Here is a 22,398-nt window from a genome sequence, read left to right as displayed (position 1 = left end):
TCAATGAGCATTTACCACAAAATTACCTCTTTTCTCCTCATCTACTAGATGAGTTTACATGCTCGAGTTTAAATGTTTAAACTGAACTGACCCAAACAAAAGAAAAAAATACTTCAGTTAGGCATCTTAGAAAAGATTTTATTTCCTCCTTCAACTGTTTCCCCGGTTATCATTAGTTATAGCTCAAGACTGAAGAGAGAGCAGAATATGCCATGGAAGAGAAAAGGGAATATCCTTAAGCCTATGTAACAGGTGTCTGAATGCCTATTATTATGTTAAGAAAGCCCGTTAAATTAACTGTAATTTATTTTGATGAATGATAACTTAGAATTAGTAAATGCAGAACCATTAAAACCTAGAATTTAATTTATCATCTTCTTATGTCTTAGTAATTGAGAAAATAAAAGGATAGGGCTGTATTTACACAGGAAACATCCACACGCAAAAATAGGAAGTGTTTCTTTTCTAGTGTGCTACATGGGCTTCAAAAAGAAGAATGGTCCTGTAAACGAATGGTGTAATAAGTATCTATATTTGCTACCTTGATGTTTCTTTTTCAAGTGGTCTTTGGCTGTCACTGCAAAACTGCCCTTTGAGTATTTCAGTGAGATTCAGAGAACACAGTAAGTCTTGAATTATGTTCTTTATTCTCCTTAAAACATTACACTCCTTTTTGTGCCTCCTCATTTTGTTCAGGTCAGGACATTTTACGTTATATGATATGCAATATGATTAATCTTGAAAAAAAACCTGGGAATGTACTTTGTCTTTCTGAATGCCTTTCCTACAGTCTATACTCCATGAGGCAAAGGGTATTTTGTTCCTTTCTGTATTGTAATGAGAGGAGGAATTATGGCTCTAAATATAGATATCATCCTGAATGCATATGTAACCGAATACTGTTGCATCTGTCAAACAAGTATACACGTTTATTTTTCTCATATTGTCACATGTCTGCAAGCCAGCTAAGTAATAGGTGTTTTCTTTTATACAATGTGTTAACAGTAATTTCTTATAGAAGCAAATGGAGAGTCTTTAGACAGCTACTGTCCAATACTTAAACACACAAACTTTAGTTTTACTGACCTGCAGAATGGACTGGATACAGTAGGAATCATATAACAAATCCCTCCATTTAGACAAAAAGATCCATAACTGGTGCCACAGAGTTCTTCATGATCTTAAAAATAAAACCAAAACAAACACAGAGAAAAATAGAGGCTTCTGTATTTTTATCAATAAAAGGATATCTTAATTATGCTTTTGGGGAGTGGGGGTGGCTTTCATAAAAGCAAACCACCCACTAAAACAAACCACCACACAGAAACAAAACCAGCCTATGAACAAATAAGGTAGCAGTCTTGCCTTGCAGGCCAGCAACATATAGCACACCTTGCAGAATTGTTTCATGTAACAATATGCAAAAAGATCACAGTTTTATCACCATATCAGACATAAAGCACCCTAATTATATGAAAAGATACAAAATTTCTCTTGCGGTGAGAGGAACTTCTGAATTCTCTGTTACTTCTTTTGCCTTTCATGACCACAAACTGTTACAAGTCCAGTGATTCACATGATGACCTATATGAAGTCTGGTTTGTCCTGTTCTAGTGGCACAAACTAGCTTAACTAGCTTCTGTGAGAGAACCAGAGTAAGTATAGATAAACTGATAATGTTCTCAGGTGTGGACCAGGACATTCTGAGCCTGCTTCAAGCTGCATTAAGAGTGGAATCACAGTGCAGTTGGATACCACCAGGTTTTCCCAGCCCAATTTTTAACAACCAGTGGAGGAGCCAGCCCATGAAGTGTCACTTATGTAGAAGACCGCCTGTTACAATGTAAATTCCACAGATCTCAAAAAGGGCTTTTTCTAACCCAATAGGCTGCTTATATGAATTGTTAGTGTTTTAAACACAACTGGGCATTGTAATAAAACCGCAAATATAGGATACTAATGTTGGCACTCGTGGCAGCAGTTGTCCATTTTATGCTTAAATAGAATATCTAACTGTACCGTTTCACTCTTTTTTGAAAGCAGTCTAAATTTGGAAGTTGAACTGCATATATTTATGATACATTTAATGTATCAGTAACTAATTTTCTATATATTCATATATATTTTAAATATTTTTTCAATCTCATGAAACCACAATATCTCAATCAAAAGAAAAATAGAGCAGTCTTCTGACATCACAAGCATGAGAATCATGTGTTACCTCACACTTTAGGTGTTGGTTTTGCTGTTATTTCTCCCAGAAGTTCCAAAAATAATAATTTTGCTGTCTCAATATTTACGTATAAAATATATGTTCTGTGCAAAATATAGTGTTGTTTAAGAGGAATCAAGATTTTAATTTTCTTATTTGTCCTTCAGGAAAAAGAATTAAGGTTCCCCTTTATTCCTGCAGAAAAAAATGAAATGTGACCATAAGACATTCTACCCTAGAGGGAGCTTCTACAGCTTTGTATATAAAATAAACTTGACTTTTATAAGAGTAGCAGAAAAGCTCAGCTACTTCTAATCCTGTGCAACAAAACCATTGTGCCTCCTGCTATCCTCTAGACCATCTCTAGCAATTCCACTCTCCCATCTTTTCATACGTTCTTCCATTCCTATGATGGCATATTGAAGTAGGCGTGTGAGTGAAGTCCTTATATTATTTTAAAACAAAGGTAGTTATACCACAGAGCTCAACAGGAATTCAGTTTCATGTTCATGTTATCAAAATGCTAGCGTCCAAATGGTAACTGGACCTTTTTCCATGTGTGCAGATAAATTGAGGAGCTAGAGGAGTGGGGAGGTAAGGCTGGAAAGATTGTTCATGTTTGACCTCATTGCATTGGCTCAGGATGTGGTGTAACAGAAATGTGTGTTCTGCCCTACCTTGTTAGAAGTGAAATGGAAATTTATGTTGACTCTGAAGCTTTCTGTGCTTGTCTACTGGCAATTCATTTACTGCAAGTTCACTATGAAAAGACTTTTAAAATTATTTTGCATGGGTAACAGTATAATTGCAATAGGAATGAAATGGTAGCAGAAAAAATCAAGCAGGTTTTTAAACAAGAAGTTATTTGATTTTAGTCTATTCAAACATAACAGTGGAACTTCTATGACAGTGTAATTAAATTGAAGCCTACATCCTTCCTTAAATGAAGAGAGGATACTGAACACATGAATAGTGTATCAGGTTATCTATACAATTATAAGAATCAAGAGAGAAAAGCAGAACTCTCAACTTTGACCTGCTCTCAACTCTGTTAAGCATCTGAGGGAGTTGTTGAAATTCCACCAGATGGAGAAGTGAGATGATAGAAGGTAGGCCCCATAGAAAAATCCCTTCAGACAGCTTGTGGAAAGCCTTCAAAGAAATTCTAATGAGAATTAATAAGAACTTGTTAAACTCCCTAAAAATCCTGCTTTATGGTTCTATTTCTTTTCGTCATCTTTATGCAGAAATAGGTCTGTCTCACAGCGGCATAGTGGTACAGTACTGAAAAAAACTAAATGCCTCAAGTCATTCACGTCTCAGAATATTTGGGAGAATGATTCTCTTACTGTTATGGTGTGATCTGTATATTAAGGACCAGCTCTGCAGTCCAGCTAGACATTTCTGTTCTGGCAAAATAACTCAGGCATGCTATATTAGGCCTATTAGGGAAAAGTGAGAGGGTTGGACGGAGAGAGAACAAAAAAGTGCCTAGGAAGCCTTTGAAATCTTTTTAATGGTAATTACAGAAAATTTCTCTATAGGCTATTTCTTTCTAGAGCTAGACTACTTTCCAGTGCTAAGGGAAAAACGGTAACCTTAATTCTACCAGTAATGAGATGTTTGAAGAAACCTCTATGTCCATGTAGACCAGATGCCCCATTTTCCATCCAGTTGTGCTTTTCATTAATTCTATTTTGTTTATTAGTACTTTGCTACTACTAATTGAAAGTACTGAGTACTACAGCATAAAGTGACAGAATGATGAAAGAGAATAAAAAAAATTCAGGATGCTGTAACAATAAAAAAAATATTAATTACTAGTAGTAGTGGGGTTTGCTACACCACAAAAATATAGGTTATTGCACTCCATACCCACTTTACTGAAATGCAGTAGTTTGGATCAAATTTGAAAGCTACAGCTCAGTATTTCTAGACAAGAAGGTAGGAAAGCAACAGTTTATCCCTTTACATTTGTAGTCAATGATGCAAAAGAGTATAGTGGAGAATCAGAAGGGGTTCAATACAAGCCAAAACCCAATTACATTAGCATCAGTGACTGTGTTATGATTTTTCATGAGGTAAGTCAATACATTATATTAATCTAAAAATGCAAATTTTATGCTTTGAAGGTCAGATGTGTATTACATTCAGACTACCATAATCAAGATAGAAAAGTTTAAGAAATCAAGTGATGATGGGCAATTAAAAAAATACAGAAGATTTAGCTTTTCAATTAATACAACTGTAGAAACTCTATCAACATATGTTCTACACAATACATATTTTTTCTATATATCCTTCTATGTGAGATATTAAATAAAGAGAAGTAGGACACACAAGTTACTTTTTTTAAAAGTTAGGTTTTGGTGGGAGGAGGAGTGAAGAGGAATGAAACAAGATTGTTCTTTCTAATGCCAGACTGTGGATACTTAAAACTGGTAGAGGTAATAGCAGCCTCTAAATAGACTGATTCTCAATTATTTTTTCCAAGGACATGCATGAAAACCTGTCCCTAAACTATCTTGTCTGTTGGCATTTCAACTTTTGTAACCTGACTGTCCTATCTATTAAAAAGAAAAACAAATAAAGGCCTAACACCACCTTAACCCCCAAAGAACCAAGCCAGCCTTGATAATCCACATTGACTCAGCTGTCTTGCCTAGTCCAGAGGCTAAAACACTACAGACTGTCTAATCCTGAAGTCTGCTAAAAGAAAAAAGGGAAGGGGGAGGAGTGGGAAATGTTGACAGAAGACAAAGGGGCTGATGCATGCTTCCTCACTTATATGCAACTTTGGACTGCGTGCTAACCAATCACGAACTGTGAAATATTAGGACTGATCAAAGCAAACACCTTAAGAGAATTTGTACCACTGACTGGTGAACTTGTGTGTGCTGCCTAGTAAGTGAAGACAGCCCTATGGAGCAGATGTGACAATCCCAATGGTAGATGTCAAAATCAATGCAGTTTTAATGAATTCTAATTATATATGTATACACATCCAAGTAAAGACTTGGAAGAAATTACCTGTTCGCATATTATTCCAACAACAATTTTTATTCTTGGTCAGAGGCTATTCTTCTAAAACGGCACCTAAAGACAAACATCTATATTTAGCATGTCATTTGTAATCCCAGTGATTTTTTTCCCTGAAGAAATAGCTATTGGAATGCATCTTTCAGTGTTGCTGCTAAGACACTTGTACTTTTACAGTAATATACGGTTATATATGTAAGTTCCATTAATTCACAGTTAATGGCAAACATTCAAGTCTGCTGTCAAGTTCAGTGAGCTCCTAAGGGCAGTACTACACGGTAAAACCAAATTTACACTAAAGCACGTTTAAGCAATGAACACTTTTTTTCAAACTGCCATGCTTATTCAGAATTGTAATACCCGATGCTTTTAGGCAATCTAAATTACTGTTTCTGGCTAGCAAATTGAATTGACATTTGTACCTTGAAAGTCAGTGCACACAACTGAACCAGTCTTTAGGCTGATAATTATTCAGTCAGGTAAGATCTTGGTGGTGGAACTCCTCCATTTCACAAACAAGAACTTCCCAATTTGTAATTTATCAGAAAATGTGTGTGTTTCACTCGAGTGTTTCTCATGTCTGGATGTCAGGTGAAATTAGTAATATAGGCTGTGAATTTAGCAGAATTCAGCAAGGTGAAGGCTTGAACACTTATTTTTAAAATATGGAATAGAAACTCTCTGCCTGGACAGAAACCAATCTGAACTTGACATTGCTAAAAAGAAACTTGCTCTGTAGACATGCCAACTCTATAAACCTCTAACACTGCTATATTCTGTTTTCTTGTAAGGTATAGTAAAGGTTTACTGTACCAAATAGTTTACTGAACAAGCCTAACATGATAGTTCTTATTTTTTAATGTTTGCTCTTTTTTTTGATTATACTTTAAAACATACATAAAGTAAATATTGAAGCAGACTGTCCTATATTGGAAGAAAGATTTTTGGCCCATTAAATGATGAAATAAAATAAGTTATCTTTACCAGAAATAATTGCCTGTCTTTCAGCTTTTAGTAGTAGAAAGGCAACTTCCTGTAGAGGCCCAATTCAAAAAGTATAATGCATTTGTACTTACTGTATAAGCAGATAGTTCTGTTTTTTGTGGGACCTCGAATGGCTTCTCTAGCGCTTTATGTGTCCTGTCCATACAAGAAAATCTGAAATGGCAGTTCCCTGTGACACTGGGCTGTAACAGCAAGGTCCCCACCCAAAGGCTGTCCTCTTGGGCTATCTCACAGATACGCAACTTTGCTTACTTTGTGTACACAACCAAGTACAATTCACGTAGCTTGCGGCACAAAGAAACAAACCGACATGATTCACTTCAGAACTAAAATCCTGTTTTTAAAAGAAATAAATCATCCTGGAGATGGTTGTTTTTAGCAGCCAGGATCTGGATTCTATATGTGCTGTTGAAAAGGCTTCAAATTTACATATATTGTAATGTGGGTGAGGTTACACAAAGACAAACATGCACACAGAGACCAAATACAGAATAGGGTAACACCCCATTATGCTCACAGAATTGCATATTTTTCTAGGGTTACCAGTACTACAATTTATTTCTGAATTCAAAACAGTCACATAATGTAGTGTATATAAATTGCATCATAAAAATATAATATGCAGCAGTCAAAAATCTAATTTAAATTTGTATTTTATTGGTGCAAGCAGTCCTTTTAAAATTTACTTTCCCTTTTCTCAAATGTGCCACAAAATTGTATAACGTTCAATAGCTCTCATAACAGAAAATATAACTAGGATATATAACCTAAATTTCAGATTAGTTCCTTTTCCAGATTCAGTTAGGATGTGGGGGTCCTTGAACATACAAAATAACTTGATTTGGCTACTGAAAAAAGAGATCTCACATCTCCTTTCCTTCCTCTTATTGCCAGTACGCATCTCACTGTCTCTCTGGTGCTGCTACTGGTATAGGTTGAACTTTGTCAGGAGATGCTTAAATCCAATCATCCAGCAGAAAATTCCTTAGAGGAAGGTGACAGTTTTCTACTGTATCAGTTTGTTAAATGGATATGCTCTGCACCTCATCAGCTGTTTGGACTAGGACTAATTGTTACATGTACTACAAGCTGTTTATAAGGTGACAGGAGAGACCAAGGCAGTTTGAAGAAGGCTATGGGACTCCTAATTGTTCATTTTCACATGTTATTGCCTGCATGTTCAAGGAAATGGGGTGGTGAAGGAAGGGGGTGAAAATACTTCCTAAACAATCCAAGAGGATGTATGTGTGTACACCTAATTCTGTTCTGTAAGTTCTGATAATAAGTATCACAATTTGGGTCTAAAGATCACTTTCAAAAGAGATGTTGCTGACAGCATCCACAGTTGTGGCTTCTTTTTTTTTTTTAAGACTGAAAAGTAAATCATTAGGTAGTCATGTATTTATATGTAAATCTTTTTCTCTTGGGTGTGTGTTGCACTCTGAACAGAAGTTAAAGTATGTACCAGTGTCCTAAAAAGAATAAATCAGCCTCTCTATCTCAATAAAAAAATAAGCTGTTATATTGTAAAGAAAATGGAATGCTATAGCAGAAATTGTTGCTAAACTCGATTCTAGCTTGCTTACATCTACCTGTGCACTGAACTGGTGCTAGAAACACAAGAGATCATTTGTGCATCTGCCTAACACTTTCCAGATTCAATGCCTTCTTTTAAGACACAGCTGTAGCTTATGCTCACAGAAACTAAGACTCCAGTTCTATGATTGCTCAAATGTTTATCTTGCATGTGTCTTGGGAGTTTGTGGAAGATTATTTTGTGCATCAAGTTAGAGTACTTCAATCTGAAATTTAAAATACAGCTTATTATGCTCTGTGCCAGCTTGTTGGGGAAAAAAAAATCAGATCAGTTCTACCTTTGTCCCCACATCTTTGTCATCTGAAGTGATATTAATAACAAAACATTGTTTGAAAGATTACATTACATTGTAGATATTACAGATATACATTGAAGTTTGGTCACCTGTGTATACTGATAGATACTAATACTACTTCAGCCTCTTTAATTACTTGAAAGTCCTTGGCATCTTTATTGTCATAGTCTGAATCCCTTAACAAGGGCTTCCATTTAGGAAAGGATTTAAATCACATGTTTAGAGTTAACCATATCCCAAATCACTAAGTTAAAGCATGTTCAAGTACTTTGCTGAATAAAGCATGAACTCTATGTGTATGTCTGCATCATGCTGAGTGCCGCAGATGTGATGGAAATACTGGGTTACTATTCTGCAGCAGAGAAACCACAGATTAAAGTGAACCACACAAGAAAATTCATATACTCCTGCTTCTTGGGCACTAAAACACTTGGGGAAATAATAGATTTTTTTCTTTTTTGGGTACTGCTATTGGATTTCTGGGCAAATTGAGCACTAGGACACAAAACTACAATGGGTTCAGCTCTTTAGCAAAACTATGTCGTGGGCCATGATTTGTCTTTAAGTGTTTGTGTAAACTGTGTGCTTTACTCCCCATATACTTAAAACAGAATCCTTACTGCCACTTACTTTTGTGGCTAACTATTCTAAGCATCCATGAGATGCAGTATCCCCAAAAGATGATAACTGTAAGTCTTAATGAGCACAGGCAGATAAAAAGAAAGCACTGAATTATTATTTGGATTTTTTTACAGTTCTTTGCTATCCAAACATTCTTAAAATTAATCTCTATATAAACTCTCCCCCAAATTAAAGATCATTTCAGTCACAAGGCTATTTCAAATATGTGCTGTTTGTCCATTTAGCCTAAGTTGCACCTTACAGCTGTCTTCAAGAATGGGATTTTACTACATTATGTTTTAAAATCCAAAAGGGGTGAAATCTCATTCTGCCCCAATACTGAACTCAAATATTTGTGTTGTGAAAACAATGAAGGGAAAAAAAATTTTAAACTGTGCTATCTGTAGTAGGCTAATTAAAAATAAATTTCCTTCTGAGATGTGTCCTTGATATCTATCAAGCAGTTAGTACTCTATACCTCTTATCTTCCTCAAAAGCCAGGAACTATCCTGAAGTCTTATTAAAAGGAGTCTGTTTGTTTTCCTATCTAGGTGAGAACTTCTAATGCCCTTACCATATGAAGCTCATAACAGATTTTAGCACAGAAAATCATCAGCCGTCAGAAAAAAAAACCATCAAACTGCCTGAAACAAATGGAGATCTCAATAAGGAAGAATTCAAGATGAGATATTACAACAGATTTGTATAAGAACGCTGTGTTACTCAAATTTACACGCTGACGGTTTCTTTTAAGATGGGATAGCCACAACTTGAAGGAACTCTATGAAAACACAGAAGTGAAGGCAAATGCCAAATAGCTCACAAGTCTCAACATGCTTGTGATTGACAGGTGAATTTTTTGAAATTCTTTCCACTACAGTTTTCTGAAATGACAACAGATGACTGAGTCATCTTGTCTTAGGAATGCCTACAGAAAAATCTTAGTTTACATTTTGATTTTATCGACTGAAGTGTTTCTAGGATTAATTATATACTAAAACAGCTGGTAAAACTGTTATCATGATGTTGAAATAACAATTTGAGAGACTACAGTAAATTTAAGGGAAATTCACTAAAATTTCATAAGCAGTTTGCAACCAACTGCAAATGCCAATCTGAAACCCCAGTTCTACATGATGAGATATTCAGACAGAAGCTGGCAAAGCTACATTTCAGTTGAGGCTTCTGTAAAATGTATCTACTTACAGTCATACTACATATTTGTCATTTTGAGACAGAGATTCCAGTCGTGAGCTTCTGTGTGCTTATGCAGGGTGGATTAACAAATTTTAGAAGAGACTTGTGTTAAAAAAACCACAACCAAGCTTGGGGAAAAAAACCTCACAACACTATTCTGTCATTCTGTGAGTTTACTGATTTCTTCTGTGGCACTTTTGCTCCCAAGTTTCATCCCTAAACTCTCTAAGAAATCAACTGACATGTAATACACTTAAAGGTTCTCACTCCATGATTAATTTTTATTCATAATTTAGTGGTAGATATAGTGTCCATCAGAATGTCAGCTCTCAAATGTCAGTAATCTCAGATCCAAAAATCAGAATTCAATGTGTATTACAAACTGACATATGAGAAGACAGTTTCACACACAGACATTTAATAAAATAGACCAATATCACATAAATAATTTTGAGATACTAAAAAATACATGTCATAAGAGTTTAGATATTTAGATATTTAGTCATCAGGAAGCTAATGTAACTAGTCTTCATAGTATTGATCTTGATTTTTTAAGCTAAACATCATCAAGACAATAATAACTGATTGCTGCCAGTGCCAGCTATTCCACAGCAGCTCAGCATATAGAAGAAAACTGTTAAAACTTGTATTGCAGCCTCTCTGTCTTTTCTTTTTTAAAAAAAATTTTCTCCATTCTAAGCGCATTCTTAACGTTGGGGATTTTTTGCTTCCTTTTTTTTTTTTTTTTCTTTAATTTTGCACTGAGTTAATTTGTTTTACTTAAACCACAGCTTACCACAGCAAATGGGTACTCTTAACTCTGCTGGTGTAATCTTTCTCAGACACGCACAGGACAATCTGCTGAATCAACGTAATCTCTAATCTGCATCGTGTAATCTTGCAGCTGCTCGCTTCGTACGCAGTTATGTAATCCTGGTGTCTAGAAAAACAAAACAAAACACAAAAAGAAGAGGTAGAACTTTAAGAATAACGTTGTCAAAACCTCGCTGCACCTCACAGGACAGAAATCAGCCCCTGTCGCCCCCAGGCTGCGGCGGTCCCCTCACAGTGGGGTCCTCTCACACCGCGGCCACTCACGCTTGGGGCTTCCACCTGCCCGCCCTCTCCCGGGGGTCGGCGATCGCGGCACGGCGGCTCCAGCCGAGAGGGGACCTACCGGGGGAGGCGGGGGGGCGGTGGCTGAGGCGGGGGACAGGCTCCGCCCCGCCCTCTCGCGCCTCACCTTCCCTAGCCCGTAGTACTACGGAGCCCGCCTTTCGCAGCCGCTATTGGGTCGGCGGGGCCCACGTGACGCGGGGCGAGCACGCGCGCGCGCCCCCTTTAAACCGCCCCCCCTTCCCTCCCCCCGTACTGATGGTCCGCTGTTTCCTAGGCGACCCGGGAGGAGGGGAGGGAGGGTGCGCGCAGGCGGGCGGGCTCGCGCGCAGGCATTCCCCCTCCCCCGCCGCCGGCTCCGCGCGAGGCGCGCGCCGACCCGTTAGCAGAGCGGGGCTGTGCGGGAGCCGGCGTTGCGGGCAGCAGGTATGTGCCGTGCCCCGCCGCGGCCCTGCGCGGCGCTGGGGAGCCCCCAACCCTCTCTGGCTTTTGGGTGCTGCCGTACGCCTTGCCGCCGTGGCGGACCGCCACCTCCTCACACCCCCCCACCTCTGGGGGCGGCCCGGCGGGGTCCCGAGGCCGGGCTGGCGGACGGGCCGCGGGGAGACCCTCCGCGGCGGAGAAAGTTTGGCGGCGGGCGCCGCCTTCCGCCAACTTCCCAGCGGCTGGGGTGGGGGGTGGTGTCTTAGGGTGGCCTGTGGCGGGGCCGGAGTCCCCGGCCGCGGGGTCAGTCAGGCGGCGGGGTCGGGTGGGGGATGCCTTGGGGCCGTGTCCGCAATTGGCGCGGGGCCCGCGGCTGCCTTGGGGCGCGCCGGAGCAGCGTTACTCCCGAGGGGGAGGGCGGGGGCGGCTCTGGGAGTCGGCGGGTGCCCCCCGCCCCGCCGCCACCGGTTCCGGTTCTCGGCGGCGTCCGTCCGCGCCCCCCCCCCCCCCCCCCCCCGACCCCTACGGGCCCTGCCCCTCCGGAGGGGCGCGGGTTGCTAACTTCTGTCGTGCTGTTCCCCAATATCAAAAACCTCAATAATGCCTCAGCGTGAGAGTCGCTTTTATTTGCTTTTTGTGTGAAAAACCCACCTAACGTGTAAAAATCTCCGTGATACGGCCGCTTGAACAATATCTTCTTTGAGAGTGCTATCCATCTATAAGATGCTGCAGCTCTTTTTGGAAACCTGCTGCCCTAGGCTAGCATCCTTGCTTGCCACAACAAGAAAAGGAACAGTATTTTCTCTTCTGAAGTTGAAATCCATTTAGACTGTTCTTAAGCATCCTAAGCAGGGAATTTTCATTTTTATGGAAGGCAAACTGTAATGAACTTAATAGGCCTTTTTTGTAGTATCTATAGAGGCAAAATCTGTAGGCTGTGAGGATTTCTGTGCTGTAACAGGATAGTGTGTCACAGTAACTTTAGTTATGGAAAATAGTACGTGAACACGCGTGGTTTCCAAGTTTTTTAGTATGCTGAAGTTAGGAAAAGGATCTGCTAAATGCGTCTCCAGCAGAATTTCTTGGTTGTTACAGGCAGGCTTGAGAGTAAACCAACCTACAAGCTCTATGTTAAATACAGCATGCACCTGACACCATTGTAACAGCTGCAAAAGATTGTATACATAATGGGGGTAAAATCAGTAATGATGTAGGGATGTTTACAGCTGTGAATACAATCAGTGGAGAAGCCTCATTTGACTGAACGCAGGGCACCTGTCATGTTATAGGCACACAGAGTCAGAAATTGCTTGTTTGTGCTGCAAAGGTCAGGATTCTTAGGGTTTTTTGCAAGACTTATCATGGGAATTTGCACCAACTATGAAGGGTAAGCAACTTGTATATTTTTAATGTGCTGTAAAACATTACTATCTAAACATGGATTGAGTGAGACCCTATTGATACTTAATGGTTTTCTGGTAGTTCCTGTGAAGGCGCTGCAAGTTCCTGCAGGTCATTTGTAAAAGCATTGCTAATAGCATGGTCATAGTAGTGGGGTATTATAAAGTAGACAGTGCAGCAGTAGCACATAAGTGCTTTGCAACAAGATGTTGTGATTAACATTACGCAGCAGTTATCTTGTATGGGAAAAGCTGTTACTTGGTCCTGTGAACAATCTCTGTATTGCGAGGCAGTATACTCTGTGCAGAGAGAGGAAGCAATACTTCTTTACAGAGGGTGTGGAATAAGAAGCAAGTATATACTGCTTCAAACGTGTTATGGTTCCTCAACACTGAAGAATATGCTTACAGTCAGTGAAGTGACTGTATTCAAGAGCCTATGTTCCTGAAGCACTGCATATGTGTACTCATTCATGTATATTTCTGAACAAAGTGGAGTTTTTGCAGCTCTGTCCTGATGCTACCCATTGGATTGCAAAATTGAGTTTCCTCAGTGTAGTGCAAGGTGGGGTTTTTGCCTGAAGGGTGAAAGAGGTGTAAGTTGTACAAAAAGTTAGGTTAGCAGGTCATTACTATGTGAAAGACAACAGTGGGCAAAGAGAACACGTAGCCAGAGTACACATCAGCCCTTCTAGCTTTGGAACTGGGGTAGTAGGTGAGATTAAAATCTTTTCTTGCTGACATTTTCATAAACTGGTTGGAGATGTGAGCTATGTATGCTTCCAGTGCAAGTACTAGTGCAAGCCTGCTACTCAAGCGAAAGTATTTTCAGATTGTGACTGACAACATAAATGCAGAACATAATGCACAGTGTAGCTGTTTTCCCTATCACTGTGCCTGTTCCCAAAGGTCGGTTAGGTGTATGCGTGATTACAGCTCTGAAGGTGCCCTGTAAAAGATGCACACAGCTAATTATACTTGCCCTCGCCCAGCTCCAGGTCCTGTTGTGCTGTTACTCCAGCTTGAGTTCAGTGGTGGCTCCCTGAAACTTGGCTACCTGGCAGCTTGCTGTTTTGTCTCTAGTCTACACACTGCAGTTTCTGACTCTGCAGTAATATTGCATCACAGATTACTTTCAGCACAGAGGGACAGAACTAGCAAAACCTCAAGCGTGATCAAGAGCATGGTTTCAGTGTTACTACATGTGATTGCATCCAAATTAGGAGGTGAAACTGCATTGCCCTATGAGATCCTGATATGACTAAAATTTACCTATAATATATCATTAGTATTCATTTAAATTAGTTGCATTACCTGGGAATAGAACAACAACAAACTGAATTGTCTTATTCAGTATAAAACTTGTCTGTATGCTCTCTAAGAGTAAATGGGGTGTTGTGTCAGGATAATGGTGCTCAACTCATCTGCTTCCTGAACAGTGGGATTACTTAACAGGCAAAATACTTTATCCTTATGAACACTGCAGAACCAATATTGACATAGGAGAGTGAGCTGGAGTCCTTTCTGCCTTGTGTTTATTATCAAAAGTGTCAGCTAAGTGCTATTTGCAGTATCTTCATTGCTAGTTGGTATGTGAGAGGAAGACCATGATTTGAAACTCGTTTGCTGTGCACTCGTTAGGTTTAATAATATGAAGGGCAAGTCTGGAATCTGTAGTGTTGGAAAATGGGGGAGTTTGTGGTTTTTTTGACTTGAAAAGAGTTATGAACTCTGTCAGTACTTTTTAGGAGTATTATTGTAGCGTAGGCAGACATGAGTGTGCCTGGTGGGATTCCATCTTCAAGGGAAAAATAATAAATGTTGGTTTGTTTCACTGTGGGGTAGAACTTGGCTGTTGTACACATTTTGGCTCTCGAGGCTCCTGCCCAAGGTGAATCAAAAACTTTTGTCCACTAAATTCTCAGATGGCGCAGTGAGGGTAGAGGCTGGGTGAAAGAAGGCAGAAGGTTTACTTCAGTCTCTCTGTCATATTTCAGTGCACCTATCTGCTGGGTTTAGGATTTGGTTTGACAAGAGTGATGTATTAGGGTTTAATTCTTAATGTAGTTATAAGGTGATAATGAGCTCTGTTTCATCCATGTAATCCTGTCGAAATCACTGTTTTTGCATGAGTATAATGAAAGACACCTTGTAAACTCAAGTAGCAGTGCAGATTTTCTAAACATACCTTTGTCATTAACTGTTAGAAAATGCAATGTTAGCTCATTTCTTGCTTTGTTCGAAATCATGGTAGTTCCAGCATAAAGAGGTTCTCCCTCTCACTTTCATTTTATCTTGTCTAGGGTTCAGTGTTGCTTTGATATATTTTGCTGTAAGATTATTTTTTTGTGGCAGTTACTCTCTTTCCTTGCATCATGTAAAGCACCATGTGCATCTATAGCATTACACAGAAATAACACTTTTTAAAATATATGTTCAAATATTTTGGTTGCAAAGTCAGACTTGTAAGCTGGAAAACGTCAGATTTAGGGTTGAGCAGATGTAGTTCTATGTTGTCAGCCACCCCATTCACTGAATGAGCCAATGATTTGCAGAAGAAATAGGACGTGATCTTAAGAGTTAAAAAGATGATTAATGCAAATGGAGCTTGTCATATACTGTTTTAAATATGGTGCTTCCTAATTTTCAAAAGCTTAATTTTATACCCAAATAGCCTTCTTGTAAATTAGTTTCTAACACAGAACCTCTTAGTACTGTGGGGTTTAGCTTTCTTTTTTTGTAAAATATTGTATGGAGAGACGCACTTCCCTTGTTGACTTTAACAAATTCCTAAGCAGGATTTGAGCCTTCAGTAGTGATTTCTAATTCAGGTAATTGCCTTACTTGGTAAGGTGGTTGTTTTGTGACTGAGAAAGAACCGTTGGGGTCTGTGCTTTGTTTAGGGAAACAATGTGTAAATTCTGACCTATTTCGTCCTCCTTTCTGCTGTCCGTCCTGCCACTCTGCTTTTTTGCTTCAGCAGCCTGTAATGTGTTCCATAGCATGCTGTCTGCCACTGTTCTGTCAGAGGTGTAAGCTGCCCAGCCATTGTGTACATGGAGCTCATGTCTGTTTGATTTTTTTTTTTTTAGGCTACCAAATACTTGATATAAAAAAGCAAGCAGGCATAGGAAAACAGTTCATTTTAACTTGAATGATTGCCATGAGACAAAGCACCTCTGCTATTCCAGGGAACTTCAAAGGCTACCTGCAAACAACGCAAGTGTCAGAGCTTCTCAGAAAAGTTGCAGAAGTCTTTGTAGTGGAAAGTGTTATGTGTCTGGTATTTAAGTGTGCCTACTAGTTTTTTCCACTAATAGAAAATGAAAATTCATATATAAAAATAGCAAAATAGAAATTTTACTGAAGTTGGTGAGCCTTTTGCTGTTGAATTATTTTAGTATTTTGCCTTAAATACTTTTGTTCAAGTCTATAAATAATTTCTTATAGAAAAGTATACCATTTGGACTACCAGTCGATTTAGCCAATGGTACAAATTTAAAGAAAGCTGTTGCTAAAGTGAGCTACAGAGCTCCTGTCTGTAATAATTAAGTTAACAAATATATAGGATGTAAACATGAGGCATGTGGTGTGTCTCAGCTAGCAAGCAGTCCATTATTTTTCTCTGTATATAATAGCTGCCTCGATTTTGCAACCCACATCTAGTAAATAATTACATTCTTATCCAGAATGATAAAATTAGGGAGCTTTGAAAGCAACTTTTAAACAGGAAAGTGAGATATGGGTCAAAGTTCACATGTTAACTTGCCCAAGTGTCTCAAAAAAAAAAAGCAACCTCAAAAGATTTTTCTTGTACATATTTACTGTTGTTCTTCTGTTACCAGCTGCCACCTCCAGAAATTCAAATGTTCTTTCACCCCCCACCCCTGCCCTGTTTGGTCTTAAGAAGGACTTTCTGAGCAGGGAGCAGTAGTGTAATTAAATAGATATGTTCAACTTTGAAAGGTGTTATTTTTAGGACTAGCTCAAAAGGGCAGGTACTCCTTGGAGACATTCTAATATGGCCAGATAGTCTGTTCCAACTGAAAGAGCAATGCACAGCTTGAGTAGCATCAAGGTTTACTTAAAAGTTTTTGACACATTTTATCTCTGGGCAAAAAGAAATTCAGAGGAGGCTGAAAAGCAGGCACAGCTTCTGAGCCTCTGAGCTCATAGTGCCACATTGGAAAGTGTCAGCTTCCAGAGAGGCTGACCCTGTGAAGTGATGTCTTCGTTCCCTTCCCTTCACTTTATTAGGGCCATGGTGATGCTGGTTCTTTTCCCCATGCTTGTACAATGGATCGTCTTTGGAATGCAGTACTGTTGGATGCAGCACAGATATATATGTATCTGCCTAGCAAGGATTCTGCGGGAGACAATAGCTGTTCCCTTGCTGCCCCCTAATCATTGCCTTTGCTTCCCTGCAATTCAGATCCTAAGGTACAAGGAACAGAGAAGCTCGCATTTGCTTCTGGTAGGAAAGTGTATGTGCATGAATTAATGGGCATACTGCAGAGATATTTGTCTCCCCACTCTTCTTCCTTTTTTCTGATTCATATTTGCTCACTTTTCCACCTTTCAGCAAAGGGGAGCATATGGCAGTGTGCTGTCCATCTGGTTGCCACTTACTGTGAAATCATTATGCAGGCAAATTTGGCCCCATCTTGAATTTCTTATGTAGGTAAAACTGTTAATAGAATGACAGCTGAAGTGTTTATTCTGAACTGTAAATGGGAATTAAGCACAGAGAGCAAACACAAAGGGTGCTTTCTGAATATTTTCAATCTTCTCCTACATTTGAAAAAATACTTGTACTATGCTAGTATTTGAAGCAAAAAAGCCTGGGACCCTCATTGTGCTGTTTGAGTATGGATACAAGAAAAGTCCTGTCCCAGAGGATTTGCAATCTAAATGCAATTTAATGACAATATTGTGAATGGTGATAGATGATTAGGAAAACCTTAATTATATAGCTAGTACTCTATATATGTCATTAAAAATTCTGTTGATGTTTTTGCATCCTAGCATAAGCTTGTAACATAGTCTCTTAAATGCATAGCAGATACTAAACTCGTTGTTCAGTAGCAGTTTCTTTTCTGAAGTGATTAACTGTGACACTTCTAAGAATCTTTGTTAATTTACTACTTGTGCCTTTTGGGTATATCCAGACGCTTCTGTTTATCTACGTATCAAGGATCTACACTGGCAAAGAAAAGTCCTATTGCCTTTGGCAGCATAAGTATGTATACATTTTTGTTGTCATCAGATTTCACATTACTAATGATGAAATGGTAATAACCTAACTTTCTTTTAGTTATCTAAAGGAGTACCACTGAAAAAAATTATAGTGTAAACGATTTATACTATAATATTCTGAGATCTTACCTGCAGATAAGAGTACCTCCAAAAACTGATTTTTAGATTGAGTTATATTCTGTGTATGACAGCTAACTTCCGTACACTCTCTGCTTCATCAGTCAATAGTTTATTTTTCACATAGCCATATGGAAAATCCTGTATTTTTTTTAAACTGTAAGAGATGGTTATAAAACCAGAAAGTAAGTGGGAGAGTCAGAAGCAAGTCATTTATCTGAAACAATCTTTCTTGCTGTTTAGATCAGGATTCCTCACTGTTGATTGTTACATGCAGATTTATTATGTAGGACAGTGCTGCAGTGAACCTGCTGTGATATGAAAGTGTGGACTGGTAAGAATAGTTTTGGCATTGGGGAGGAGAGTGGCTAGGGTTTGTTCACTACATTCTTTAAAGTTTTTGTTTTGAACAGTAGTGCAGTCAAGTTTTTAAAACAGCCTTGGGACTTTTTCCCTTTTCCTGCAGAAGTCAATTTAAAAGACTAGAAAACTTTCTAGAAAGCTTTTGTCCTGTACTGAAACAGGCAATGAGAAGTTAATTTTAAGTTTTCTAAGAAAACCTGAGTTTGATACTTACTCTCAATGAACTGGTTTTGAACAGGTATTCTGTGCATTAGTATATCTTCTAAGTATTTTAATATGGAAATCCAGCCCTCAGTACACAGCTGTGAAACCAGGCTGACAGTGGGAATACTGAGTAGGTTTTGGGAGAAGGAAATATTTAATGGCTTCTATTACAGTCTCATGACAGCTGTGGGCTATCTATTGGTGATCTATAGCTGAGTATCTGTAGTAGTGGTATCACTGAGGACAGCCAACTCTGCTGTCTAAAACTGAATGGTAACATATGTTAAATCACTGCTGAGCTGCATCTTGCAGTATTTTGGATGGAGCTAATTCTTTTTTTTAAGTGCACAGTGTTGTATGACTTGCATTGAACTATTTAGAAATATATTATTTAAATAATCAGGACTCTGTTGAAGGATAAATCTGTGATGGATGTAACAGCAACATGCTCAGATTCATGGATATCTTTGCCAAACTTGGCTCCCCACTATTGTTTTCTAATGTCAAAATGAGGAAGAATTCCTTTAGTAGTCTGTTCCTTGTGACACAGAAATAACTGATAAGGTGGTTTCTCTATGGTTTTAAAGTCAGGAACTGGTCACTATAATGACTCTTGAGACTAATGTTAGGAAAAGCTTAGATTTATTTAAAGATCTTAAAGATCTTTAAACTAAAGATACTGACTATGTTCTTGTATACATTATTCTGCTGTAGAAAAAGTAATTGTTGTGCAGGTAAAATAATATGGTTCTAGCTAAGCAAGAGACTATAACAGCTACTCTGAAGCGCTGCTTTTAGGCTATTACCCAGGCTTCATATCCTGCAGAAAGTAGAGGAGTTTGGATGTGTAAATTAAGGTATTCAGGCCTTTCCAGCACTTCAGAGGAGTGCCAGGCAAAGGATTCCCTCAACACCCAGGGGAAAAGGAGCTCAGGGACTCTTACAACCCTTTGTAAACTAAGGTACTTACTGTCCAGTTGTAAGGGTGTGGTTTTTAATTATCTCTCTTTTGATTAAAAATGCTCATCAGCAATTCCATTGTGCTATTCTGAAATTTGGGAGCTATGGAAAGAAACTTGGTCCTTTTTCCTTTAGTAGCTAGATGTTCTTCCCAATCTGAAGCCCTGTTTCAGTCTGAAGGTTAGGCAGGCTTGTTGCTTTTGAAGAACTTCTTTCAGTCTAAGATTATTTCCCTTTTTGGGGTGGAAGGACTGCAGTCAAAGTAGTTGGTAGTCTGCAAAGGCCAGAATACGGAAGCACTGATATAGCAACTAGCAAACAGACTAATTGGTTATTTGACATATTTGGAAATGCAACCAGTTCTCAGAGTGACTAGGTGACTGGCATCAGCTTGTATCTGATTGATAGTTGCTGGGTTAAATGAAGTAAGTATATAATCTAGTGAGAAATGGTCCACATCTGCATGTAAACCCACTGTTAACTAGCACTTTTGCAGACTGCCTTGCTGGAGAGACTTTGTAGACTGAGTGAATATGTGAAGTGAGCTTTCTTCTGCTTCACCTTCAAATAAGGATTAAGGTGCATGGGACAAATTGACTAGGAAATACAGGCTTGCACAGTTCATTTTGTCATGAGAGGTAGGACTTCATGCCCTAGTGCCTGTGTATTACACAGGCTTTAAAAAACACTTTAAAACATGCTCACTTTTTGTTGATGGCTGTGTGGGACAGCAGCGTTCTCTCCAGGTAATGTCTAATATAATGAAATAATTATCATAAAGCAATGCAGAGTGTTTTATCATACAATGAAGACAGAAAAAGGGAAGGCCAGTGTTCAAAATATTAAGTTATAAAATAGAGAATTTGGTATCACAGGAAAAACAGGTGGTGGTGGTACTTTCCTTCCATAGAAGGACATCTGAACTTGAGGCTGTACATTGCTTTTGTTTAAAAGGCTTAACAAAGCACTTCAGTCTGAAATAGACTGTTTTTCTATTAGTTTCACTGGGTATATAAAGCATACTGCATGAACAACATTTGGCAGGAGAAGAACATAATGCATCTGAAACCTTTAATCATATGCTGTAGGCAGCTCTGTCTAGGTCAGAAGACACCATATTATCAAATAACATTATAGGCATTCAGAACTTGCACAGTAGCTTGATTATTCATAGAATAATTGGTCTTTGTTAAGCAGATAATGGCACTGTTTGCATTCAGAGCCTAGGTTTGAAGTATATGATATGGAATATTTGTGTTTTAAATCATCTGTTATTCAGTTGATGTAGGAACTAAATAGAACAGAGTTCAGTGAAAACTTCTGCAACAGTGACATGCTTGGTAGAAGAGTCTTTACACTTCTGCTTACACTATGCTACCAGCAGTTCTGCAAGTCTCTGAGATTTTTTTGTTTATTGAATTTAATTTTTTGTGGGTATTTGCAGCAACACTTAGGACCATACAGACTGTATTAAAAAACCAAATGCCTTGAAGAACAAAACAGTTTAGAAACTTCCCAAACTGCTTGAGGGCAGAAAGGAAGTAAATAGTGAAGAAGTATGATTAACACATGCAAGTAGAAGTCACAAAAGAAAGGCATGTCTTTCTCTGTCACACCCTGTATCTTATTTTACTTACCTATAGAATAACAAGTATTTCTACCTTATGAATAATTGCTTAGGCTCTTTAATGCTTTAAGATCCCAAGGTGGTATAGGAAATTGACTGCAGTGTCAATAGCTGATAATTTTTCTAAGTATGTCAGAATATGATCTAAGGTAAGTTTGAAGGTTCCTCTGGGCACTTACTTACGTAAACTCATGCTTGGAGGTAACTATCAGCTTGGTAAAATCCCCACTTGCTTCAGTACTCTGTTTTAGAAGGGCTGGAGAACAGATGATGATGAACAGGCCTTTCTCCTCTAAATTTCATCCTGCTTAAGACAAGCATCTTATTTTCTTTTCCCAAGCTGGAGTTTAAAAGAGAAGCAATAAGGTAATAAAACTGCTGCCTTAAAGGACCACAAAAGTGATCAAAACCACTCAAAGTAATGGTTTTATTGTATCAAGTACAGTGTACTCAGTTAATCAAAACACGTGTTCTATATATGTGACTGTTTAGCCTGCAGAAGATCAGTCTGCCTTGCAGTAAGGAAGTTGTGTTTTCAGTATGAGCTATATACTCATTTGAGCTGTAATCAGCACTCTTTGCCTTCCCTAAGGAGATGGCAGTGATTGTAGCATTTATCATACATAAAGGAATCTGTCTTGCTGTATATAGCTACCAAAAGACATGTGAAAAATAGGGACAAAGAAGGCAGTATCCATGATCTCGGGAACCCTTCAAACAACTGATTGCGAACTCGGATCACTTCCCAACTTCTCACCGGACCCCATATTTTGCCTCAGCAATAGTTACAAGTTGGGCTGATTTGCTAGCACATCTGTAAAGGAACCTGATAGCAGAATATTGTCGGAAATACTGGTGTAGTGGTCTGTGCATGAAGCTGTTGACCTGTGCTGTGAAGATGTGAACCTCTAGGTGAAAACAAATTCTTGTTCTCTTCAGAAATTAAGTACGCAGACAGAATGCTGT

The 22,398-nt window shown here is 38.8% G+C and overlaps 2 protein-coding genes across 10 annotated transcripts in view; one reads left to right on the top strand and one right to left on the bottom strand.

Annotated features, from left to right (window-relative positions):
• Window positions 1–11,216, bottom strand: part of NRG4 (neuregulin 4) — a 29,050-nt gene extending 17,834 nt beyond the window's left edge. Inside the window, exons 1-5 of one of the 4 annotated variants that reach the window (XM_075099975.1) lie at window positions 11,080–11,141; window positions 10,763–10,906; window positions 6,328–6,391; window positions 5,243–5,308; window positions 1,087–1,180 (exon numbers count right to left, since the gene is read on the bottom strand). In XM_075099975.1, coding sequence (XP_074956076.1) covers window positions 1,087–1,180; window positions 5,243–5,252 — 104 coding nt within the window. In that variant the 5' untranslated portion in view covers window positions 5,253–5,308; window positions 6,328–6,391; window positions 10,763–10,906; window positions 11,080–11,141. The other 3 variants (XM_075099974.1, XM_075099972.1, XM_075099973.1) reach the window with 3 other exon arrangements.
• An 89-nt stretch (window positions 11,217–11,305) lies between these two features.
• TMEM266 (transmembrane protein 266) overlaps window positions 11,306–22,398 on the top strand; it is an 87,395-nt gene continuing 76,302 nt past the window's right edge. For 4 of the 6 annotated variants that reach the window (XM_075099962.1, XM_075099960.1, XM_075099961.1 and 1 more), the window contains exon 1: window positions 11,306–11,508. The gene's annotated coding sequence lies outside the window, so the exon portion shown is untranslated. The remainder of the gene's footprint in view (window positions 11,509–22,398) is intronic. The other 2 variants (XM_075099963.1, XM_075099965.1) reach the window with 1 other exon arrangement.

This window comes from Phalacrocorax aristotelis, chromosome 7, assembly GCF_949628215.1.
Source record: "Phalacrocorax aristotelis chromosome 7, bGulAri2.1, whole genome shotgun sequence".
Classification (NCBI taxonomy): domain Eukaryota; kingdom Metazoa; phylum Chordata; class Aves; order Suliformes; family Phalacrocoracidae; genus Phalacrocorax; species Phalacrocorax aristotelis.
Note: the sequence above shows the minus strand (reverse complement) of the source record. Positions and strands in the feature narration are given on the sequence as shown.